Genomic DNA, 27,768 nt, shown 5'->3' on the forward strand with positions numbered 1-27,768 from the left:
GAGTTATTACCATTTAGCACATCCCGCAGGGAGAAACCTTTCACATAGAAATATGAATCGTATCAAATGTTATTATATTTAGGACACATGCAGAAGTAGTGGAGTATATCCTCATAATCTTGTGAATATGTGTTTATTGCATACTCTTCCAAAAAAGTAGGGGAACCTGATCTTTCAATTTGGATAGGAAGCATAAGCGTTAACAAACTTTTCAAAGACAGACATCTTATGAACGCACCACCATTTCTCTTTATCACCACCCCTAAACACAACGCATGGGATGCACGTGCACAACGCAGTAGCCCCATACACGTGCATGGGTGTCATTCATGATTTTAACGGTTTTGAAGAAAGTCGTTAAATCACTGTAGGCAATTAATTTTGACAATCTTCTCGCATCACACATTTGTTATTGTTTCTAGCCGGGTTTTTCAAAATAAAAATCGTACACATAAAAATTTCACGACATACACCAATCATCATCTCTCAAGAGCGATTACTGAACCATATCAACATTGGTTGACTCCGATATATCTCCCAATTTTTTTCAATCGTGAATTAAAAATGGAGTTCCACTACTATTTTTTAGAGTATATAACGCCGTACTCAATGGAGGTGGTCTCATAAACATTCGTGTCTGGGTCAGACAATCCAGTGAGTACCGATCTGGGTTATGATGACACGCGTCACAAATTCATGGAGCCGATCCCATTAGTCAGCGCCTAAGAAAAGCATGGGTCGCCGAGGAGTAATTCTAACCAGGATATTGTCGTTTCCCGTACAGTACAGTGCATCAAACAGTTGTCACGTGACAATGATTTACACACCTTATACAAACGCGTAAAGACACATTCTAAATATAGTCACCCGGATGTCAAGTTGACAAACACGTCCAGTCAAAGCAAACAAATAGTGCAGAACGATGCACTTGACTGGCTGTTGACTCTCCCAACCCGGAAGTAACGGGTAGAGGGAATCATCGCAACTTCAGTGTTATAACGGGGAATGGCGGTGGGCTGCCAACTGCAACTAGCGTTATGAAGCACACATTCAGGTAATATCTGTTTCGTCACACATCTAGTACGACTTTTGTCAGGTATTTTCATTGTAAATACAGTCGATCTTCGTTTTGTCACCGCTGACTTCACGGGTAATGGGGCCAGTTGTTTACCAGCTTTATTTAGGTCAAAGGACTTAAAATGTGTGTGTTGAAATGTATCACAAATATCTGTACGAGAGTCTAGTCTCACTCTCTCTCTCTCTCTCTCTCTCTCTCTCTCTCTCTCTCTCTCTCTCTCTCTCTCTCTCTCTCTCTCTCTCTCTCTCTCTCTCTCTCTCTTCTCTCTCTCTCTCTCTCTCTCTCTCTCTCTCTCTCTCTCTCTCTCTCTCTCTTTTTTTATTGCATAACGTCGCCCTCAGCAATTTCACAGCTTCAGCCTGTATATAAATCGAGTCTGGTGTTTATGGGAATGCATGTGTGCTGATACGAATGCGGATTTGGGTTTGTGTCAATGACGATACTTAGGTGTTTTATTTATTATATATACAGGTTTTATGCTCTAAAAGCTTTTTTAGTGTCTTGTGGGTCACGGTCACCTGGAGTTGTACATATCCCGCGAAATGACTAGAATTGTTTATCTTGACAACACGTGACACTTGAAAAACACTCAACTTCATCCTGATCTATGAGTCTGAACTGCTTGGTAGGGGCGTCTGTATGGAGCAGCGCGGCCCTGGTTGGGAATAGGTAATGTATTTGAGTCCACACCTGGGTAAGCTGAATTTGCATCACCGCTTGTTGTGTTGAACACTGGCTTTAAAGTTTTATTACTGGGTATATTTTAACCGAATCGCAAGTGGATTTGTGAAATATGTGCATTCAGCTGATTGCTTGTTTCCTGAACATACACACAGTAATTTTTACATCTGCGTACATAACCTACTATACGTACCTAGCAGAATAGAAAATACAATTAAAAAGTAAATCATCATATCTGGTGATAATGTTTCTCAGGTTTCACATTTTGTTGTCCAAGTCTCATAATGTGAACATTTGTACTGTGCACAATAGTAATGTTCAGCGATAGTTTCACTCTTTACACGTCAGTTTGGCTGTACCTCTTTATTGCATATTCTTTGTAATGATTGTCAACTTGTCATTCTTGGATCCCCCGATAGGTGTCGCTTCGCCCAGTTAGCAAATACCAAGGCAAATTTGTATTCCGCAAAGAAACGGGCGGTGGGGTAGCCTAATGGTTAAAGCGTTGGCTCGTCACGCCGAAGACCCGGGTCGTTTTCATGTTTCGAATCCCCACATGGGCACAATGTGTGAAGCCCATTTCTGGTGTCCCCCGCCGTGATGTTGCTGGAATATTGCTAAAAGCGGCGTAAAACCAAACTCAGTCAGTCAGGCCGGAAAGAAACAACCAATATGTCGACGCTTTCAAAGTTGGAATTTGGTTTCCTTTTAATTTCGAACGTCAGGCAGGGTTATAACATGTATGACCTTTCAATGAGTTTTGGTGTGGTGCGGCCAGGAATCGAACCCCCAACCTTCCGCTGTCATAGCAGACACTCTGTCCAGTACACCTTAAACGCAGTCATATGTAGCAGTAGTAGAAGGGGTAGTGGTTGTTGTCGCTATCGTCAGTAGCTGTGGGTTTAGTTATCTCCATTGCAGTAGCACTCGTGGTCGAGTTTAAACGATTAGTACTTACAATAGCACTATACGAATGTGTTTCGGGAGATAGTACTATGACTATTTACAGAAATATATATAACCCAAACTCCCGCTGCTTATATACAAATGCCAGGAGAGATAGCATGGAATGTAAAAAAAGAAACAACTAAAATGTTTGTAAGGGCGAGGTCACTATGTGGCTTAAACATCGGTCGTTATATTTAAGTCACACATAATACTGCAAATATTAATTGATGTCAAGTATGCTGAGTGGCAATCATTCGACCTGAACATTTGTTTGACACCAAACGGGAATGCATCATATGTATCAATTTAGCCTTACATTATTGAGCCTGAGCTAGGCAAACAAGTGGATGAAAGCATGAGCACATGTCTATGCCAGCGGGTCACCGTGACACGCAAGTTACACAGTCAAGTTACTAGGACTGATCACAGACCTATTTGTCCCCATTTCGATTGACTACAACACGGGCAGCAATGATGATGATGATGATGATGCTGATGTTGTTGATGATGATGATGTTGGTGATGATGATGATACCCACATCACCATCATTATGATCAATTAGAAACGTGACAACAGATTATATTGATCACAAACTTATTCTTCCCCATTTGGACTGACTACAACATGGGCAGCGATGATGATGATGATGATGATGATGATGATGATAACAACATCATCATCAGTAATATCACTTGGAAAAATGACAAGAGATTATTTTGACCTTAAAGAGTCAGGAGAAGGGATTAGTTTTGCAGCCGCTGTCCTTTCAAGAGATAGGGATTTGAAGATATGTGCCTATACGCAGAGACAGCTGCTTTTATTGACTTGTTCAACCATTATCTCGCAAAATAAACTGTATCCCAGTGGTTACAACCATCACAATCTAATTAGTGTCATCAATATCAACCGAAGTGGGTTTTTTTAATTTTAACTGCAAATAATCCCGTTGAACACACTGATTAGATAATAGACTTAAATTTCAGTAATTTACTCCCAGTGCTACCCTCGCATGCATATATTTACGTAAAGGCTCACGCATGATCAAATATCCTTCTGTCAGTACCCGTTGTGTTTGATGTTAAGATTATATACCCGGAGCTTGTCATGTAAGTGCAAAATTGTGTTGGTTATAACGGCTTTCCGACCCACCCCACTGCAATACAACGTGAAGACGTCTGTTTGTTGTACTGAGTCTTCTCGTTGAGATATATCGTTCATTTGGAGAAAATTGGCTTTCAAGTTTCACTGTATAAAACTGTAAGTATTTTGTTTAAACTTTAAATTAGGTATAATCGTATTGACATAATTCTGTCTAATAATTTGTCATTCCTTGTAATTTTATCAATTTAACGATTAAACAGAACATATGTTAATATGAACAGGTTGGGAAAATGGATCACTTCGATTTGAGATTGTTGGTAAGAAGAAAATATTGGTTTAGAAGAATATGTTTTGGGAATCCAAAGTTTAGTTTTGCTATCGACATTTCGTGTTTACATAACCTGACCTAGGCCTGGATTTGTCATTGATAAGGTATAGAATACGTTCGAGGTGGATCTAGTTACCGTAAACTCTCATTTTCCGGTCGTTCATAATAGAAAAGGCGTTCACCTGGAGACTGCTATGGTCCTTCCGGGTATCATTCCAGATTTCATCGTATACCCCATCACACCAAACTCGTTCTCAGTACGTTCTTCAAAAAATGTTCGGATCGGGCTCGAACTGTGTGCGAACGGACTGGAAGTAGTAGCACCTGTTTAAGGTCTGTTTAAGAACGTTATGGACGGGCTCGGTCGGACTAGGGACGGACGGGTGCTCCTGAACGTTGAACATGTCCAACCTTCTACCCGTTCTAAAATGGGACGGAGTGACAACGTACTTAAGACGAGATTGACGTAGAACGAACGGAATAGCCGTACTTCAATCATACTGGGGACGTGTTCGGAGGTAGTGCAGTCGGGCATCAGTTGCAATACGTTTGTACAGTTTCCATCACGTCCATACCGTTCGCATTACGTCTTTAGTTGTTTGTTATTCCGTGCAAATATGTTCATAACGAAATGAAATGTTTTAGCACAATTTAGGTGTAGTAATTTTAAAATAGCTGAAGAAACTGGGCGTTATAACAACACTGATTATAATCAAAGATTTTGTACATCATGTAAATCTAAACGTCTTACCTATATTGAAGATGAATTTCATGTACTGTTCATTTGTGAATCCTATTCACAACTAAGAGAGAGGTTTATTACAAAATGTGTTAAAAAGCCTTATACCGTATATTCTTTAGCAAATCTTTTCAAGAATACTAATGTAGACACTGTAAAATCTGTTGCCTTGTATCTATTTTATGTTAAAAGGATTATTATAAACACACTTGAATGAGCATTGTGCCCCTGACTACACTGGAATTTCCTTTTGAATGTATTTTGGGCCTACGGCCTTTTACTGGAAATAAACTCTGTCTGTCTGTCTGTCTGTCTGTCTGTCTGTCTGTCTGAAATGTTCTGAAGAAGTTCTTTGTACGTCTCTACAAGGTCCTAAAAGTTCACAATGGGTTCTCATTACGTTCTATTAAGTATAAGTACGTTTATGTAGTTCTCATGCAGTTCTCACTGCGAGAACACCGTGCACAGTACGATATGACGAGGTAGGGTATAAATACATGCGTTTTTAACACGTTCGCCATTTGGGGTAGATATTTCTACCTGTGAAACATGAACAGGTTTGCGGCTGTCAACATGTAGAATGCCTGTAATTTTTATTGGAAGCAGAGCAAGAGTCCAATGTGTTAATATAGCAAGAGAGGAGGAAAAGAACAAGAATTTGATTTGTTGGGTGAGTAACCGGCTTCAACCTGAGAGTCGAATAGCGGTGGGAGCTCCGCCTTGTTGATCTAAAATTTCTTGAGAATCACCTCACCCAAGTTTGGTGAACTTCTTGAACGCTTGATGCTGTCGATGTTTCCATCTTGAAACTGAGAACGGGAATGAGAACGGACAAAAGTGTGCTGGGTACTTATAGAAATCGGACGACTGCACGCACTGGGGACGGAGTGCGAACGGGAAGAACTGCCTGAAAACGAGTTGGTCTAGTTAAGAACGAGCTAGAATGCGGGTAGTGCCAGTTAGATAGGTCTTATTCAGAACGGATATAAACTGACTAAGGACGGGATTGAACTGCTTGAAAAGGTTGTCCACACGGGGTGAGCTGGCAATTGTACCCAGTCTAAACGTAACACCAATTGTCTGGGGACGGGGTAAAGACGAGATGGACCTACTGAGAACTGTTTATGATCGAACTAGCATCGTAATGTTTACAAAAGTTACACGTTCTATCCCGTTCGAATTATTGTTTGGACGGGACAGGACGTACTAAGAACTACCTTGGTGTGACTCAGGCTTTAGATGCTAAAAACTAAACTGATGTACAAAAGAAAGTACACTCCTGGTTTGGGGTATTGTTTTTTGTTTTGATTTTTTAATAACCCCAAAAGCTCGGAGTGTACGTCAGTGTATTTAGTGTTGAGTGATTAAGCATTTTGGCGTCAACGTTTAGAGGAGAGGGTTACTTGGACTAAACGTCGTGTTTAGTATTATGTTACTTATACAATAATACTTAGTCCATGTACATTGCGCTAAATCCACACCGACAGCAGGCTCATTGCGCAGACGGTATCCTCCCAAAACTTCCACACCCCAAAACTTCTACAGCTTATAACAACAACATTTCTGGTTGACTGCACACACTTTAGCATACTGATTAGCTCAGTCTGTAATGGTTTAACCGATAAATCAGTAATGAATACAAACAATCACTTAGTAATAAATTATATATTTTATTAAGGCAGGGCTATTAACAAAACTACATATCTTTTCTAGTTACATAACAGTCTATGTAGAACATTTATATAGAACTTGTGTCCTATAGTGTCCAAGATTTGTTGTTTTAACAATATGTGGTAGTATTGGGATGTGGAAGTTTTGGGATGTGGAAGTTTTGGGATATAACCGCGCAGACAGTTCATTATTACCCCGGATAACCCAAGCTGCCCGTGAGGCGCTAGAAGGTAATAGTCAAATGACTTATCCCACCGGGTACTCATTTTCTGCTGGGTGAACAGAGTAAATTTTGAACAAACTCACCTGCCTATAGGTGACATATACCGACGTACATGCACATTCATGCGTGCGTGCGTGTTCTTGCTCGTAGGTTTCCGTACTAATGTCGGTTCTGTAGTCGTAGTCCATTGAGATATCATGCCGCAGTTACCATGGATACGGTACCAGGGGTTGAAAAATACCATTGCCCGATGCCCGGGTCGAGTGGAATTCTCCGGTCTGTCAAGTAAATATCCACAATAAAATTTACCGTGGTAAGTAGTCCCAAATTACTGACATGTTTTGATATATGTATTTTGATGCTGAAATAAAAATGCATATGCTACCAAATTGTTAACTGGTCAAGTGAAATTAATATTTGGTCAAATTACAACCCCTGATACCCCAGTTAGATTTCGCGCTGACCGATCCCATTACGTCAGAGCGCAAAGCAAGGTAACTACAAGTGCCATCATTTAGCATCCTTTGGTATGATTATAGTTGTAGAACCAATGATTGTGGACATTCAGAAAGGCATTAAGACCTACACGACGTATAAACTGGAAATAAACGAAGGTTGGTTAGGTAGCACACTGGTTACAGCTGTCGCCTGTCGCGCCGGTAGCCGTTTTCGATTCCTTACATGCATTGGTACAACTTGTGGTCTAGCATTCCCCGTGGTATTGCTCAACATTGTTAAAAGCGGCATAGAATCTATTCACTTTCCAAGGTCGCCCCGTAACATTCGCTAGGGGTATGTAGTATAGTTACCTGAACGAGGAACATACGGTAACATGAGCGTGTGTTACAGGGCATAGCAACCCAGCTATGACGCCACTTCAAGATTATCTGTCGGCAAAATGACAAAGCGCCTTTTTCAGTGGTTAGAAAGGTCCAAACGATTATCGGGAGCAAATGTCTATGTAAACCGGGACAAAATATTTGACAATGCACGAAACACAAGAATATGTAGCGCACGCACGCACGCACGCACGCACGCACGCACGCACGCACACACACACACACACACACACACTTACTGCATGCCTCATATTTTACATTGGTGAATAGAAATATGTTTCGAGGACACGAAAATCAGATCATAGGTCACCGTCATCCACGATTTTATATTTTATATGTACTACTTGAGGGTGTCAAATTCAAACATGCAAATGTACTGTATGAGTTTGTCACAAGCAAGCATGTCTGATATTTTGGAATTTGCCACCAGGGGATACAGGAAACGAAAGATGTTTATCATGGCCCATGACCCAACAGAATCAAACAATGTCTGTGTCAATTATGTACATGATTCTTCACAATAATGGTGTTCTGATTGAGAGATATGTTTATGTTCCTGGAGCGACCAAAAACTTCTTAGTTACTGTCGACTCTTCTCGGTAAGTGTGCCGTTTCATACCAAGAATGAAAATGCGTTCCTGGGCTAGATAGTGCAGTGACTGATATCATAACCAATGGGGAAAGGAGGGGCAGTTAGAGGGGAGTAAGTCCAAGTTGTACCCAAAAGCAGCTTCCACGAATTCAAGCTGTAAGTAAATTCAAAATTCCATTACCAACAACTAATTGGAATTCTTGTATGTTCGCTAAACATTTAAAATAAGTTCCATTAAATTTATATAACTCTACATGTCCATTGTTGATGTACTTTTAATTTGTTTTCAAGCGTTCACGTGCTTTGCTCAACAAAATATGGCGGAGACAAAAGCATTGAATTCATTTAAGACATGTGAGAACTCTGTTATTTGCCGAGCCTAGGCAAGGATTATTTGTAGTTGGGATCTACATGAGTCGTCATACTGCCGACTATGGCGTGAAACAAAACGCACTCATATCCTATTGAAAGGTGTATGCATTTAATACTACTCCTGCAACATGAAGTTAGAAACGGATTGTGGATTGTGGATTCGAATCCTGAATCTGAACTTTTTGTTCAGATTCGAATCCCAAATTGAACTTTTTGTTCACATTCGGGATTCAAATCCCAAACCCGAATTTTTTAAAAAAAACCTGGAGGTTCACTTATCGAAAACTGTAGTTTGGTTGTTTATGTTTTTAAGTTACCCAGGTATACAACGAGCACCTAGTACATCAGAAGGGGATGAAATATAAGGGTTCAAATACCAAATGCCGAGTGTCGAATGCCGAATCTGCAAAAATACCGAATATGGAAAATATTCAGATTCGTGATCCGAATCCCAAATATGAAAAATTTTCAGATTCGGTATTTGAATGCCAAATGTGAACAAACAAAATCAGATTCGGGTTTCGAATCCCCAATGCCAATTCCGCATCCGTTCCTAAACAGAAAATTCAGATTGGGGATTCGAATCCCAAATGTGAAAAAATTATTCAGATTCCCGGATCCGTTTCTAACTTCATGTTGCAGGAATGGCTGCAATATCATTGCGAGAGACACTGGAAATGTGCTGGGAATCAAACTCGGATCCAATAACCCAGAGTCTTTATGTAAGGCATTGCAAGAGCAGTAAATACAGTGATACAACTGTCCATTCAATTCACACAGGTTTAATTATTTTCAGTGATCCGTAGAGCTCACAATGGCCAAGAAGGACGTCGAGTATTTCCCCCTCCAGCAGCAGGATACGAGTGATGAGGAAGGGGATGGGATTCACGCCCGGGGCCCCAGTCTAGATGCTGAAGCGAAAGGCCCCTTATTACTGGACCCGTTTCTCTCCAACCCGGTAAAGCGCCGACGCGTCAACCGGTATGGCGTGGTGGCACTCGTCATCGTCAGCATTGGAGCCATTGTCATGGTGACGTTTGTGGCCTTGACCTTATTTCACGGTAAAGGTCACACCAAACAAATATTCAAAGGTTTTCCGACAGGGAAATCAACACCGGGATGGCGTGTTGTGTTAAACGGTACAGGTAGGTTAAGCGTATTATAAGATTTAGTGATTAATTTGGTTTTGTATTATGCTGTTTTAGCAATATTCCAGCAGTACCGCAGAGAGTAACACCAGAATTGGCATCACACATTGTGTCCATGTCGAGAAACGAACCCGGGGCTTCGAAGGCACGATCAAACGCTTTAACCACTACGCTACCCCACCGCTACATTCTATAGTGATGTAGTAAGTTTGGTTTAAGTCACATTGAACCGTCACATTGAACCGTCAGCGCAAGTGATGCGTGTCTTGGCCATAAAAATCCGACAGGTGTCGTAAAAGCCACAAGAACGGACAAACTAGAAACGATCAGGTCTAATCAGGATTCGAACCCACGATCACAGGCTTCAGGCGCGCCAAGAGGACATAACTCGGCACATCGTTACGTAACGTAAGGCCTATGGTTTTTAACCCCCTCGTAGCCATTCATATTCATGTCACAATTAGGGGGCGGTGGGGTAGCCTAATGGTTAAAGCGTCCGCTCGTCACGCTGATGATCTGGGTTCGATTGAAACCAATTTCTGGTGTCCGCCGACGTGTTATTGTTGGAATATTGCTAAAAACGGCGTATAACCATACTCACTCACTCAAGTCACAACTATGTTTGTTTGTACGGTTATCCAAGCCCTTTGGGCGCACTGCACAAGCACATACTTCGATCAAAGTCGAGCATCACGTGCAATACGTGTGCAAATATGAAATTCTTACTGCTCAATAGCTTGGAAAATCGATAGATTTTGTTGTTGATAAGCACATAATTATGGGGCCTCCTCAGCTGAGTCACTGTCAAGTATGGCAAGTTATTGGTATGGGAATGCTAGCATGTATTTGAGGGATGTTTCCAGAAATGTACGTTCTCATCCATCGGCTATAAGCCTGATCACCAAATCTAGTTAGTCTCTTAAGAAAAGCATGAGTTGCAGTAGACCACCTCTATACCAGATCTTCACGGGTGAACTTACTGTGTATAAGAAAAAAACTCAGACTTGAGGTTCAATTGTCGAAAACTGTAGTTTGGTTGTTTATGTTTTTAAGTTACCCAGGTATACAACGAGCACCTAGTACTTCAGAAGGGGGATGAAATATAAGGGTTCAAATACCAAATGCCGAGTGTCGAATGCCGAATCTGCAAAAATACCGAATATGGAAAATATTCAGATTCGTGATTCGAATCCCAAATATGAAAAAAAAATCAGATTCGGGTTTCGAATCCCCAATGCCCAATCCGAATCCGTTTCTAAACAGAAACTTCAGATTGGGGATTCGAATCCCGAATGCGAACAAAATAGTGAGATTCGGCATTCGAATCCCGAATCCCGTTCGTTCTCATCCATCGGCTATAAGCCTGATCACCAAATCTAGTTAGTCTCTTAAGAAAAGCATGAGTTGCAGTAGACCACTTCTATACCAGATCTTCACGGGTGAACTTACTGTGTATAAGAGGTCACATCAACTCCCAATAGCAAGATGCATATCCAAAGAACAATGACGGAGAAGGAGAGCCTTAAGCTTTTTCATGCGTTGTATTGGGCAGGGTGTTGTTTTACTGTTGAATTTAGCCTGTTGGATATAGCTATGTTATTTTATAGTATTATAGCTTATCTGGAGCTCTGGAAATGTATGTCATACTTTCACTTTTAATTTCACTTTTTCAAGGTGCAGAGTCGTGTATTCGAACCCCGGACATCGATGGTGACGGTCTACCGGACGTGTTGGTCGGGCTAGCTCATGGCGCAGACTTGTCGAAGGTCAACTCTCTCACTGAGAACAACAGTCTCAAGAAATACTGTGAACAGCAAGGTTGTATGGGTGACCTGTTTGGAAATTGAAATATACTAACAAAATATGTCATGCTTATGTACATATTTCTTTTGAATTTTTCATTTAAACTATTAATTATTACCTTAGAGTCTTGTACAAGTCTAGTGAAGTCCTAAGTTTGTACTGTTGTTTTGTAGGCTTAAGCTACCCTTGTGTGGGGTTTCTTCTTGCCCTGAGAGGTACCGACGGTAAGGAGCTCTGGCGCATCCCTACCAGGTCAGAGGTCATGCTTATGATGTGTGACATCGACGTCAACCTTGATGGAGCTAAAGACTGCATCGTTACCGGCCGACAGTCGACGGTGCAGGCAGTGGATCTCAGAAAGGGTAGGTGCTTGTACACAGCCACATAGCGACTTCGAAACTAGTTTTAAGATGTTTTGTCTGACGCCATTCTCCCCATCATTCCAGCTATAAGACTGCGATCTGCAAACAACCAGTGAGTTACTTTAGTTTTACGCGGCTTTTTGCAATATTCCAGAAATATCACGACGGGGGACACCAGAAATGGGCTTTACACATTGTACCTATGTGGGAAAACGAACCCGGGTCTTCGGCGTGACGAGCGAACGCTTTCACCACTAGGCTAACCCACCACCCCTGTAAACAACATGCTCCACAAACGAGTCTTTGCTTTTCAATAGGTTCCAACCATGACACCGATCCTGGCCACCCGATCCACCCTGTCGACTGGCATAGGTTGTTTGGGGCCTGTGGTAACCCCAACTCATCACGGATGAAACTTATTTAAATAGAGCAAATGCATATCATATCTTTATATGAACCCCTGAAGATCTGGGTTAGAATTGATCTTCAGTAAGCCATGCCTGATGCTAGAGGCGACTAACAGGACCAGGTGGTCAGGCTCGCTGACTTGGTTGACACGTGTCATCGTGTCATGTGCGTAGATCGATGCTCATGCTGTTGATCTCTGGATCGTCTGTTCCAGACTCGATTATTTACAAACCGCTGCCATAAGATGGAATATTGCTGAGTGTGGCGTAAAACTAAACTCATTCATATTTTATACAAAAGTAATTCAAGAATAATATGTGTCTTTTCTTCCTATGTAAACTTATATAATGCACACATATATTCATATATTTAATTTGATCATGGTTACCATTTTGAACTATGACTTTACGACCTTGAGGTGACCTGCTCACTGACCCGAGCCCTGAATGAATATTCAAATGGTCAAGATTCACAGTCCATCCCTCGTCATTTTATTCGCATATTTTTACGTTTCCCTTAGTACCATACTTTTACACTGAAGACAAGCTGGACCGATCCAGACAGTAAGAAACCAGTGGCTGACAGAATGAGCAGCTGTCACTGCCATGTGGTATGGTCACACAAAATACACATATTAACACATGCTAACACATGCTTTTAGCAATATTCCAGCAATATCGCGGCGGTGGACACCAGGAATGGGCTTCACACATAGTCCCCAAGGGGGACACCAGAAATGGGCTTCACACAATGTACCCATGTGGGGAATAGAACCCGGGTCTTTGGGTGACGAGCTAACGCTTTGACCACTAGGCTAACCCACCGCCCCGAACCGGTATTGGTATTGTGTGTCACTAAACTGGCTCTCTCCCTCTGCAACGTTCTAGGCAAGACGCTGTGGTTCTCGGACGGCGCTGACCACCCCGCCTATTTCACACAGACGTGGAACGTCTACCAGCCTGTACTGTTACCGGATGTCGACGCAGATGGAGTGGAGGACATTGTTGTTAGCCATGGCGGAGATCCCAACATTGAACCCGAGGTGAGTGAGTGGAAAGAGGTTTATTCCTGGTTTCTTTTCGAATCTGTCAAGAATACAGGGTGGGTGGAATTCACTGTATCATTTAACCGCTGTAAATGCAGACATGCTCTCACTGAATCCGGGGCGGTGGGGTAGCCCAGTGGTTAAAGCGTTCGCTCGTCACGCCGAAGACCCGGGTGCGATTCCCCACATGGGTACATTGTGTGAAGCCCATTTCTGGTGTCCCCGCCATGATATTGCTGGAATATTTGCTAAAAGTGGCGTAAAACCCAACTCACTCACGCATTAATTGAGTCCACAGAGAATTGTGGGGTTAGTAGAAATATACAAAACAAATCACGACATAAGATCACGTGACACCCTCTATACGCGCCCGTGACTTCGTGATAGTCACTCAGACACCAGAATCACCACCGGCTCAGTCCTTTTTATACAGTTGTAAAATCACCATACCTTTCACCCCTGTAATATCATGGGACTATACCACTCATGCATATTCAGCAGAGTCGGGGTTTCTTCCCTGTGTTCTCCAGTAATTGCATTGCTGTGTAGGTTTGTGTCGCTGCACAGAGTTGCGTTTCTTTGAAGCCACTATCCTCACAGCCTGGTTCCGAATTTCGGGTTTGCCTCAGTTTAAACTTTTGATTAGTCATCGTTTCACCATACTGGTAAAACAAATATATGACTGTTTCCAGTCAGTCGGGACTCGCCTCCAAAATGAGCAACTTAACAGTTAACAGATGCATTATATCTTAGCTCACTCAAAGAAGCCATTTTCGAAAAACACACCCTATAAAACATACAGAGTATTTTGGATGAATATACAGTAGTTGAAATAGTGACAGTTACAAGTACGTTATGTATATTTGGGCTAATAAAATTAATATATATCAGACTATTTAAAGGTATTTTACGAACGCTTTTAGAAATATTGGTGAAGCTGTGTTTCAAATGAGGGAGTGAGTAAACAATGTGTTTTCCGCCGGTTTTAGCAACACACCAGCAATATACTGCTGGTGACACAACACATGGGCTTCATACATGTGTGGGGATCTAACATGGGCGTTCTGGTTTACGATAGAACACTTCACCCACTGTTCTACACCACTGCACCACAGCAATATACTGCTGGTGACACAACACATGGGCTTCATACATGTGTGGGGATCTAACATGGGCGTTCTGGTTTACGATAGAACACTTCACCCACTGTTCTACACCACTGCACCACAGCAATATACTGCTGGTGACACAACACATGGGCTTCATACATGTGTGGGGATCTAACATGGGCGTTCTGGTTTACGATAGAACACTTCACCCACTGTTCTACACCACTGCACCACAGCAATATACTGCTGGTGACACAACACATGGGCTTCATACATGTGTGGGGAACCTAACATGGGCGTTCTGGTTTACGATAGGACACTTCACCCACTGTTCTACACCACTGCACCACAGCAATATACTGCTGGTGACACAACACATGGGCTTCATACATGTGTGGGGAACCTAACATGGGCGTTCTGGTTTACGATAGAACACTTCACCCACTGTTCTACACCACTGCCTTGACGCAGTACAATGTATGTAATGGCAATTTACCTGAGACGTGACTGTTAAGCGTGCAATAAAGGGCCTAATGTATTGTAGACGTTTGCTAGGTTTGTGTAAACCCACGAACATGGGCTTAATTCTGACAAACAAAGGATCATTAAAGAGCCAATCGTAGATTCGAATCCATAGGAATCGGATCATAACACAGAAAAGGGACATAACTCAGAAAAAATATCTGTGCCACTGAGCTACCCTCATCATTTCTTATGTTCAATGTTTCGGTACTGATACACTCATACAGTGAGTAAGTGAGTTTGGTTTTACGCCGCTTTTAGCAATTCCAGCAATATCACGGCGGAGGACACCAGAAATGGGTTCACATATTGTACCCATGTGGGGAATCAAACCCGGGTCTTCGGCGTGACGAGTGAACCACTAGGCTAGCCCACCGCCCCCGGTACTGATACAGAAGTCTTGTGGAAAATATTAGGAAATGGTGGAAACGTATCGGGTGTCTTTATGTAAACACATTTCTCATATGTGTCAGGACCCTAACGTATTCTGGGAATATATTCCGTGTATTTTTTTATTGTTTGACTTTATTATGAACTATGTGCAGGTACACAACCGCACCGCTGGGCGCCTGATTATTTTGTCAGGGGCGACCGGAATTCCCCTTGGTAATTACTTCGAACTGCCTGACAGTAAGGAAACGTACATGACACCAGTCAAATATACCGCTAGAGACGGATCCCAGTACCTGCTGTTTGGAAGCGGTGGTGAAACTGTGCCAGGTTAGTTGAAACTCAAACAAAAAGCTGATGACTTTGGGGTTTTTCAAAACATATGTTAACAATATCAACATTTATATGACAAAGAAAAAATATTTAAAAGTATATATAAAGCGAAATAAGGCTTATATCGCTTTTAACATTTATGAAGCCATATCCATGGTCAGTACTTCGCGGACTTGAATAACATACGTTTCTCTCTGCACCGGTGATTGCATGCAGCCATATACTGTGTAACGTTCTCAGGCATATGTGTTATTAACCCAAGCCAAATAACCCCATCTTCTTATTTGAAGTTTGTGATATTGAACCAATCAGAACCATGGTTTTAACTACAGGGTCTCAAGTAATTAAGCGCTCATTGGCTACAGTTCACTGCTTTCCTTCTCCCGATATCCAGGTTATGTTTTGTTTAGTTGGTTAAAAATAGCGACTCCATTTTAAAGGATGCATTCACAAGCTAAGAAAGAACGTTAGGAATCTGAGACGAGTTGTTGATAAGGTGTAAACAACCCGTGAAGATCCATGCTAGAACCTATCTTCATCAAACCATGCTTGTCGTAATGGGTGACTAAAGGGATCGGGTGGTCAGGCTCGTTGTCTCGGTTGACACAAGTCATCGTACCCCAATAAACAAACAATCAAACACACTGACTCTGCTCGTAACAATGAGTCGTTAAATCCGGAAGATTTACAGTCCATATTACAGAGGTTGCATTGTGAGTGAGTAACTTAAGTTTTACGCCGCACTCAGCACTATTCCAGGTATATGTCGGCGGTTTGTAAATAACCCAGTCTGGACCAGACAATCCAGTGATCATCCAGGGATCAACAGCATGAGCATCGATCTATGCAATTCGGAACCGATGACATGTGTCAACCAAGTCAGCGAGCCTGACCACCCGATCCCGTTAGTCGCCTCTTACGACAAGTATGGGTTACTGAAGATCAATTCTAATCCGGACCTTCACGTTCATGTTGCATTGTACGAAGTTAGATCCCGTTTATTATTACTATTATTATTATGCTAACATTTGTGTAGCGCCGATATCCAGCTCAGCTGCTCAAATTTGACAGGACAATCATTTGTTTATCTGAAATTGGAGCCTAGACATTACTTACCCGTGTCAAAATGATTTACTCTACAAATCCAGTATTCACCATGCCGAACTAGGCTACACTTTGTCGATTTCGTTGCACGATTTGGGCTTTGCATCCAGTCCAACGAAAAGATATAACTCCATGATTCCAGCCTTAATTGGGCAAGAGTGGAAGCTGGGCTTTTACAGTAAGCTAACTCATTTGACTCGTGTAGATATGTCGAATTAACAAGAAGTCAGATAAAGAATGTTATCGTTGTATTTGAGTTGATTATAAATGTAGTAATATCATAAATGAGATCTGTTTCGATTTTATTTGATATATATGGATAATTCATTATTCCCTGACATTATTCCATAACAGTGTCCATAGCAACTTATTAAGTAGGGCTTCCTGATTCATGACATATATGACATATATTTCAGGTGACCTCTTGGCCATCGCATTGCCTGACCTTTACACTCTGACTGATCAAAAGGTCCTGCCACAATCTAAGGGGGAGTTTGGATGGAAGAAGATTCTGCATAAACATCCGGATGACGTCACCATGTATTTACTCAGGTAAGCTAGGTGATGACAGTACCCGTCGTCATGTACCTACACAGGTAAGCTAGGTGATGACAGTACCCGTCGTCATGTACTTACGCAGGTAAGCTAGGTGATGACACTACCCGTCGTCATGTACCTACACAGGTAAGCTAGGTGATGACAGTACCCGTCGTCGTGTACCTACGCAGGTAAGCTTAGGTGATGACAGTATGTAATTTCCGCAGGTCGTCGTCATGTACCTACACAGGTAAGCTAGGTGATGACAGTACCCGTCGTCATGTACCTTACACAGGTAAGCTTGACGCCCGTCGTCAGGGTAAGCTGGGTGATGACAGTACCCGTCGTCATGTACCTACACAGGTAAGCTAGGGTGATGACAGTACCCGTCGTCGTGTACCTACGCAGGTAAGCTAGGTGATGACAGTAAATTCGTCGTCATGTATTTACGATGACAGTGATGACCCGTCGTCATGAACCTACACAGGTAAGCTAGGTGATGACAGTACCCGTCGTCATGTACCTACACAGGTAAGCTAGGTGATGACAGTACCCGTCGTCATGTAAAGGATAGGCGATGATATGACAGGTACCCGTCGTCATGTACCGGTACCCGTCGTCATGTAAGCTAGGTGATGACAGTACCCGTCGTCATGTACTTACGCAGGTAAACTAGGTGATGACAGTACCCGTCGTCATATACCTACACAGGTAAGCTAGGTGATGACAGTACCCGTCGTCATGTATTTACGCAGGTAAACTAGGTGATGATAGTACCCGTCGTCATGTACCTACACAGGTAAGCTAGGTGATGACAGTACCCGTCGTCATGTACCTACGCGTCATGTATTTACGGGTAAGCTGATGGTTACCCGTCGTCAAGACAGGTACCCGTCGTCATGTATTTACGCAGGTAAACTAGGTGATGACAGTACCCGTCGTCATGTACTTACGCAGGTAAGCTAGGTGATGACAGTACCCGTCGTCATGTACTTACGCAGGTAAACTAGGCGATGATAGTACCCGTCGTCGTGTACTTACACAGGTAAGCCAGGTGTTTTCGAGAAAACGGTACAGTCAACTGATCAGCGTGCGCTAGATAATCGGTTTACTCCCACCGTACTTAACACTTTAGTCATGAGCTACATACTTAAGTCATAAACTAGTATGTAACTGGCATGTTCCCAAATATTTTGCCGAAATAGAGGATACATGCGATTTAAGTCACGCTCTGTCAAAATAATATCTGCAGCTGTCCAATAATAACTACTTGGTTGGTGAATAGCTCAGCTCGGTAAATATTAGCTCCGCACGCCGAGGGTTTGGGTTCGTTTCCCAGAATTCAGCGACCTCGATACTGATATTGATTCACACTTGTTGACAAGGATTTCGTTCTCAGGACCTTGTTTTGTGATCATTAAAGCAGGAACCGTCATTCTGTAAACAGTTGGCTGGTATTTCTGTATTTTGGTTCAGGGGAAAGTTTAAAGGCGTCATGGTCCCACCCGTCATCGTTGATGTCGACAACGATGGAGAAAAGGACATCCTGGTGTCGGCGTTTGATGGGGAGATGGTGATGCTCGACGGCAAAACATTGACTGCAAAATGGCGGAGACGTTTTCCAAATATGGAATCGTACAGGTGAGCTCCATGCGCCCTATCTGATTGGATGATACGCTGAAGGGGGCGTTCGCCTTCACTCAAAAGTAGTAACTAATTGAACACATTACATCATCCGAAAGATCACCCCTCATGCAATTTCACCAATTTCTAAATAATTCTATGGACAAATCGAGATACGCGATCCTCGCTTCTCAATTCATTGGTTATTATGAGATATGATGAAACTTTTAAAACCTTTTCTAAAACTTTTACAGCACACCAGCACCTGGCTACTTCAACGACGACAACATCTTAGACTTTATGGTTCACTGGAGCAGTGGAGCGTGGCCGAAATACTCTGGCTCAGATGTAAGAACTATGACCCAGTTCCATGAATGATCCAGTTCAGAGGAAGACTAGTTGTATTTCCGAGAGTTCTTTTTACAATATTCTTGTCATATGGCGGCTTTGAGTCACCATATATTGGTTTCAAATAGTGAAGGAATCGAACCAAGGACTTTTGTGTGACGAGCAAACCTGTTTACCATTAACCTGCAACAATGCCAACATGCATGTGTTTTTCAAATACATAAATGTTTCTTTCAACTGTTTCATCTTTTTCAAAGACAAGATTTGACTCAGGTCAAATGGAATCATATTTGAACGCATGTCCAAACACCAATATACCCTCGTGTGGGTTATTTGTTCATATACACTTACCCTGCCCACCCCCCCTCAAACCGAAACATGAGTCTCATTAACCTATTCAGACAATGACCTACTTTTCAGCCGATCCGCATTTTCTCGTGCGAAAGTGAAAAGAGACACCACAAACAACTATGGTTACACTGAATTTCAATTCCTTGTTTCATACGAAACATGGTATTTTAAAGTTAATTTAATTTTAAACTTTAATAATATCGTATTTCTATATTTTATGGCGAGGTGTAGGCAGCATGACCTTAACTAAGACGTCACAGACTGCCCCTGTTTGATGAGGTCGTAAAATGATTCACAAGTCATCTGGCTCACTGGTTACACCTGATATGTGTTCTTTGCGCTTATTCAGTGTAGTGTTTTAATGCACAATGTGCATTGACATAATATCAAGTCCGTACCAGACCGCCAAACGTTTCTAGCGGCCGAGCCTCGTTTTGAGATTTCCACGATTTCCAGATTTCAGTTTGTCAGAGCACGCTGTACGTCAGAGCACGCTGTACAACAGAGCACACTGCACGACGTGCTAGCACGGATTAGAAGGAGCGTAGTGTATCAAGTGCTTAGATGTATCAAATAATACTGATTAATATTTATGTATCCAGTTGAATGAATTGGTCTCAAATTATGGACTGGTTATTGTACTAAGTTGCGCAATAGGACGGAACCCAGTCAGCAGGAAACGAGACTGTTGTGTAATCAATGTTTTGACTTGCAGCGCAGTGAAAAGTTGAAAGTGAAATGTTAATATGAGAAAGTTTCCAAATAGTGCTTCGTATTTTTCTGTTTTTATGGTGTTGATTCATGGAATGATATTAAGTCTCAGTGGCCATGTGCGATAGATCACTGACTTTGTGCTCTGGTGATTTGGTGCCTCACTCTGAGGTTCGACTCCTGGATGGGACCCAAGCTAAAAAACTAATAAAACTTCTACTTTATTAAGATTTTCATTAAAGTGGTTCGCTTTCAATGACGTGGGTAGGTGTTCAGGTTTTCAGTCATCGGTTTGTGTGGTCCCAACCACGTGCGTCATGATATAAAATTGATATTAACGAAAATATTACCCTTAAAGGTTGAATAATCTTGTGAAATAAATTACCTAAATTTGCACGTGCATTTGCCTAATTCTCATTTCTGATCGATGAGTTGAAACAACATGAAGTTTGAGAAGGTCATATGATGTGACGTCATCAATTGTTCACAAATAGATTACAAAACTTCCTCTGAATAAGAGGCTGCCTTCATTGGAGTTTCACTGTAGGGTAATTATTTCTTTCCTCTTAATTGTCAGATAAATAAGATACTTGAAACCGATTTTTTGCCCAGAGTGAATAAAAGTTGCAAGCCACTCGCCAAAGGCTAGACTAACGCTTAGTCCCTGAATATATATAATGGTAACAAATAAACCCATTTAAATTGAAAAGGAGCCCCAGTGAGTTGGGAGATTGAACCTGGGGAAATCTAAACTTGCTTCATTTAGGGCTTTATCATTGCAGTAAGGGCTAGGCATGAGGAAAAATAATGTGGTTCACGGACTGTGAGACAGAATAACCAAAGGCTTACGATTTGTACCATTCGTTCAGGCAGGAAATATGGTCCATAAGCAGTGTTTAAAACTCCCAAAATTCCAATCCAGACAGCTTTTAAAAAATTACCTGTCTGAATACAAACTTGCCTGTCCGGTTTTCAATAATTAAAAACTGTGACTGCCATTTCCAACTCGCGCAAGCTCAATTCACTGTTTGTAGGCATCGCAATGAATTACATAGCACTAACAGGCAATGCACCGAGTTTAGGTAAACTGAAATGCATGATTGTGATTGGTTATCGTAACTTGAACAGTCCAATCGTAAGTAGTTTAACATAATTATCATAATTACTTAAACACCTCAAACTGACGACAAGAGAACCTGTCTGATATTATGAAATATTTACTCCTAGGGGTACTTTTGAAATTTGACAGTCCGAGATGAAAATAGACAGTTCCGGACGGTCGGGCAGGCGGGAATTGTAAACGCTGCCATAAGACTTATAGATCGTTGTTTATTGTCCAGTTCATTCATGATTCACAAACCAACTGTCTCGGAATAAGGGGCGCTTGGGTAATCAAGTGGTTAAAGCTTTAGCTTTTGGAGGCGGCTAGACCCGGGTTCGATTCCCAAAAAGGGTACAATGGGTGAAGCCCATTTCTGGTGCCCCGAGCCATGATATTGCTAGAATATTGCTATCACTGTCGTTCTCATTTTGAAAAGTGTTATAAGTTTTTAAACGATGTAAGATGTTACCTACATATATCCGAGGCACCCACACCCTTGTCGGTCTCTCACACCGCGTAATATAGCCTGGAACGTTCATTATTTTACGTTCTTTCCATTTCCAGACACTGATACTGAACGGTATAAACGGCAAGACACTGTGGAAGGACCACTCCAGCATGTATCAAATGTCCTCGGATCTGGTCCTCCGGTCAAGGACAAAGCACCTGGACTACTTCATGGTCAAGATGATGGGCAAGAACGCGACCCTGGGGAACGGAACGAGGGGGCAAGCCCATGGCGTTGGGGCACAGCGAGTTGTGAGTGGACAGAATGGAATACAATTTTACAAGCTTACCATTCTCGGAGGGATTCTTTTGAGAAATAGCATCACTTACTCACCAATCTATTACATTTGCCAATCTACCGAAAAAAGTGACATAATATGAATTGGTGTGATAAATAATGAGATTTAATATAAGATATTTATCTTTGCACTGCTTTTATAGAATTGTATCTGACATTAATAGATATCATAACGTACTATCGAATGCATTTCAGATAACCAAAAGAGACAGCGACGGGAGTGACGAATGTACGTACATATAATTTTATATAAATATTGTATGTATGTATATCCAAATGAGTATTTGTAATATAAGATGAGCTTTCTCACCTAAACCTTTTAGTGCCCTGGCATCTAAATTTACATCTACGAGCGTTGCAGGGAAGGAATATTTGTGTTCAGTGAATTTGTTTTGAATTATTTTTTTTTATTCTTGTTAAAACGGAAATTTCCCAATGGAGGTGCTCAGGAAACCAAGCTGATTTGATAAAGAAGGCTGACATCTGATTGGTTGACAACCCAAATAATCTTCATTTAGATTGGTCGGTCGAAGTTCATCTGTTATTCGTTCAGACAGGCATAGTTTCGGCGTCAGATCTAATTGTAAGAGACCCGTCAAGATCCGGAACTGATCTTCAGTAACCAATGCTTGTCGTAAGAGGCGACTAACGGGATCGGGTTTTCAGGCTCGCTGACTTGGTTGACACATGTCATCAGTTCCCAATTGCGTAGATCGATGCTCATGTTGTTGATCACTGGATTGTCTGGTCCAGACTGGATTATTTACAGACCGCCGCCATATAGCTGGAATATTGCTGAGTGTGGCGTAAAACTATACTCAGTCACTCTATCTGTAAGAGACTGTGTAAGTAATAGACCACGGCCCATGCAACTGACCTAATGACTGAACGAGCAAAATGTAAATTTCACGTTCACAGGTGAAGACCTCATCCAAGAATTTAAGGACAAGCACGTGACCTGTGATAATGACCTCACGCACTTCAGCGAGCTCGTCTTCCTCGTTGACCGGAACCACGCGGAGAAAACACTCCCTCTACATCTAACACAAGGGGAAAAATACTACTACGGTGAGACTGATATATTATTCATTCTGACACTAACACTGGGGCACGGCAGTGGTCAAAGGTGCCACAATTGTTGCTTTGTTTGATTCTTGTTTAACGACGCACTCGTCGATGGTGATGGTCTGTAAATAATCAGTCTGGACCAGACAATCCAGTGATCAACAGTATCGATTTCCGCCAAGGGGATACGATGTCATGAGTCACACAAGTCAGCGAGCCTGACCAGCCGATCCCGTTAGTCGAATCTAAACATGGGTTGCTGAAGACCAATTCTAATCTTCACGGGTCTGCTTCCCTAGAGCACACTGCAAGCTAGAGTCAGTAAGTTAATGGGTACAACAAGGACTGGTCGGCTCGAGTCAGTATAATGTGTCTGAGGTGGGTATTCATGCTTCACTGCGGCATGGTATCTCAGAGAGCTAGTACTATAAAACCAGCTTAAGTCTGGACTAGTACACGCAGCCGCACATACACACGCATGCACGTCGTCATATGAGCGAAATATTCTCAAGTACGACGTAAAACCCAATTTCACCTCACCTCACCAGAAATGGACTTCTCACTGTACTCATGTGGGGAATCGAACCCGAACGAGCGAAAGCTCTAACCACTATGCTACCCCACCGCCACTGAAACGTTTGCTCGTCACGCTAAAGATTCTGGTTCGATTTCCCACAAGGGTACAATGTGTGAAGCCCATTTCTGGTGTCCCCCGCCGTGATATTGCTGGAATATTGCTAAAAGCGGCGTAAAACTAAACTCACTCACTCACTAACATGTGGACGTTTTATATACACCAAATCAACGAGTAAAAGCAAAAGATTGAAATGTCACAGGAAGAAATTTGCTGGAAACAAATCTCTGTCGATATTATCGTCAGCATTATTATCATCACTATTATTATTCCAGACTACAAACCCAGACCCGATGAGGAGGGGTGTATGCCTGCCGACAAGTCGACTGGGAAAATTCCTATGTGTATTGTTATGCTTCCCGACTCAAGGTCTACAGGTAACGTTTGACACGATTCAACCCTTTTTACCCTCCTTTAATACTTCTAATACAACGGTTCAGTAACTCTTGATACGACAGTTATGTAGTTATGTATACATCATTTCAGTATTTATTGATAAAACATTTAAAATAACTATTGATACAGCTTAAGTAGTTATCGACACAACTATTTAGTAGTTATTGGTACAACTTTGAAGTAGTTATTGATACAACTTTGAAGTAGTTATTGATACAACTTTGAAGTAGTTATTGATACAACTATGAAGTAGTTATTGATACAACTATGAAGTAGTTATTGATACAACTATGAAGTAGTTATTGATACAACTATGAAGTAGTTATTGATACAACTATGAAGTAGTTATTGATACAACTATGAAGTAGTTATTGATACAACTATGAAGTAGGTATTGATACAACTATGAAGTAGGTATTGATACAACTATGAAGTAGGTATTGATACAACTATGAAGTAGGTATTGATACAACTATGAAGTAGGTATTGATACAACTTTGAAGTAGTTATTGATACAACTTTGAAGTAGGTTATTGATACAACTATGAAGTAGGTATTGATACAACTATGAAGTAGGTATTGATACAACTATGAAGTAGGTATTGATACAACTATGAAGTAGGTATTGATACAACTATGAAGTAGGTATTGATACAACTATGAAGTAGTTATTGATACAACTATGAAGTAGGTATTGATACAACTATGAAGTAGGTATTGATACAACTATGAAGAAGTTATTGATACAACTATGAAGTAGTTATTGATACAACTATGAAGTAGGTATTGATACAACTTGAAGCAGTTATTGATACAACTATGAAGTAGGTATTGATACAACTATGAAGTAGTTATTGATACAACTTTGAAGTAGTTATTGATACAACTTTGAAGTAGGTATTGATACAACTATGAAGTAGTTATTGATGCAACTTTGAAGTATGATACAACTATGAAGTAGTTATTGATACAACTATGAAGTAGGTATTGATACAACTATGAAGTAGTTATTGATACAACTATGAAGTAGGTATTGATACAACTATGAAGTAGGTTATGATGATACAACTATGAAGTAGTTATTGATACAACTATGAAGTAGGTATTGATACAACTATGAAGTAGTTATTGATACAACTATGACTATTGATACAACTATGAGTAGGTTATTGATACAACTATGAAGTAGGTATTGATACAACTATGAAGTAGGTATTGATACAACTATGAAGTAGGTATTGATACAACTATGAAGTAGTTATTGATACAACTATGAAGTAGGTATTGATACAACTATGAAGTAGGTATTGATACAACTATGAAGTAGTTATTCATACAACTATGAGTAGGTATTGATACAACTATGAAGTAGGTATTGATACAACTATGAAGTAGTATTGATGCAACTATGAAGTAGGTAATGCAACTTTGAAGTAGGTATTGATACAACTATTGATAGTAGGTATTGATACAACTTTGAGTATGTATTGATACAACTATGAAGTAGGTATTGATACAACTTTGAGTAGGTATTGATACAACTTTGAAGTAGGTATTGATACAACTATGAAGTAGGTATTGATACAACTTTGAAGTAGGTATTGATACAACTATGAAGTAGGTATTGATACAACTATGAAGTAGTTATTGATACAACTATGAAGTAGGTATTGATACAACTATGAAGTAGTTATTGATACAACTATGAAGTAGTTATTGATACAACTATGAAGTAGGTATTGATACAACTATGAAGTAGTTATTGATACAACTTTGAAGTAGGTATTGATACAACTATGAAGTATGTATTGATACAACTATGAAGTAGTTATTGATACAACTTTGAAGTAGGTATTGATACAACTTTGAAGTAGCTATTGATACAACTTTGAAGTAGGTTTTGATACAACTATGAAATAGGTATTGATACAACTATGAAGTAGTTATTGATGCAACTTTGAAGTAGTTATTGACACAAGAATGAAGTAGTTATTGATACAACTTTGAAGTAGTTATTGATACAACTTTGAAGTAGGTTTTGATACAACTATGAAATAGTTATTGATACAAATATGAAGTAGTTGTTGATACAACTTTGAAGTAGGTTTTGATACAACTATGAAGTAGGTATGGATACAACTATGAAGTAGGTATTGATACAACTATGAAGTACTTATTGATACAACTATAAAGTAGTTATTGATACAACTATGAAGTAATTATTCATACAACTTTGAAGTAGGTTTTGATACAACTATGAAGTAGGTATTGATACAACTATGAAGTAGGTATTGATACAACTATGAAGTAGTTATTGATACAACTATAAAGTAGTTATTGATACAACTATGAAGTAGTTATTGATACAACTATGAAGTAGTTATTGATACAACTTTGAAGTAGTTATTGATACAACTATAAAGTAGTTATTGATAAAACTTTGAAGGAGTTATTGATACAACTTCGAGGGTAGGATATGATACAACTATGAAGTAGTTACTGATACAACTATGAAGTAGTTATTGATACAACTATGAAGTAGGTATTGATACACCAATAAAAACAGTATTGATACAGCAGCTAAGTCGTTATTGATACAACAGTTAGAATAAATATTGATGCAGCCTTGAGATTGTTTTCGATACAACTATTAAGTAGTTATTGATACAACTTATAAACAGTTATTGACACGATAACATGCGTGACACCACTTCCTCCGCTGCAGATGCTGTTACTGACGTGGATGGTGACGGGAGTCTTGATCTGATCCACCTTGGGTTGTTGGAGGGGCGTATGAGGGACAGCCGGTTCAGCTACACCAAGATGAAATTCACAACCATGATATCCAGAATTGACATCATGACAGGCGTCAATCAACATTCCACGGCTCCAGGATCCAAAACCGATCCCAAGCCGCCGTTTGCTCCATTGTTAACCCAATCGTGGCTCCAATATCTCGGCTCCGCGGCTTCCAGTATATTTTATCAACATCGGATGTGATATGTTAGTGTTTGTTTGTTTTGTTTGGAATTCATGTTTATATACAACGTTCTTACATAGCGTCGTATGATCGACAATAAAATGTTTTTATATAACTCAAATTGGCGATATTACTGCGAATAGTTTCCCTTGAGCATGACATAAACCATGAACATCCTTTTTAGTAAGATCCGGAACAGAATTGATCTTCAGTAACCCATGCTTGTCGTAAGAGACGACTAACGGGACACATGTCATCGTATCCCAGTTGCGTTGATCGATGTTCATGTTGTTGATCACTGGATTGTCTGGTCCAGACTCGATTATTTACATGTAGCTGTAATATTGCTGGGTGCGGCGTTAAACAAAAAACCCAAACAACCTTTTAGAATTAGTCTTCAGCAACCAATGCTTGTCGAA

At 40.8% G+C, this 27,768-nt stretch overlaps 1 protein-coding gene across 2 annotated transcripts; it reads left to right on the plus strand.

Moving 5' to 3' along the window:
• The first annotated feature begins 895 nt into the window (after positions 1–895).
• On the plus strand, positions 896–27,470 carry LOC124290043 (protein FAM234A-like). 2 transcript variants are annotated; one of them, XM_046726731.1, is made up of 14 exons: positions 896–1,054; positions 9,370–9,718; positions 11,396–11,539; positions 11,698–11,886; positions 13,182–13,336; positions 15,516–15,690; positions 17,214–17,349; positions 18,811–18,975; positions 19,212–19,305; positions 22,034–22,228; positions 22,470–22,503; positions 23,193–23,342; positions 24,249–24,350; positions 27,095–27,470. In XM_046726731.1, the coding sequence occupies exons 2-14, from the start codon at positions 9,388–9,390 to the stop codon at positions 27,367–27,369; spliced, it is 2,145 nt and encodes a 714-aa protein (XP_046582687.1). In that variant the 5' UTR covers positions 896–1,054; positions 9,370–9,387; the 3' UTR covers positions 27,370–27,470. The 2 variants fall into 2 exon arrangements, with proteins under 2 accessions (XP_046582687.1, XP_046582688.1); XM_046726732.1 differs by lacking the exon at positions 896–1,054 and adding an exon at positions 3,848–3,965.
• The last annotated feature ends 298 nt before the right edge of the window (positions 27,471–27,768 follow it).

The sequence above is a fragment of the Haliotis rubra genome, unplaced genomic scaffold (assembly GCF_003918875.1).
Source record: "Haliotis rubra isolate DU_JTF1 unplaced genomic scaffold, ASM391887v1 Scf455, whole genome shotgun sequence".
Classification (NCBI taxonomy): domain Eukaryota; kingdom Metazoa; phylum Mollusca; class Gastropoda; order Lepetellida; family Haliotidae; genus Haliotis; species Haliotis rubra.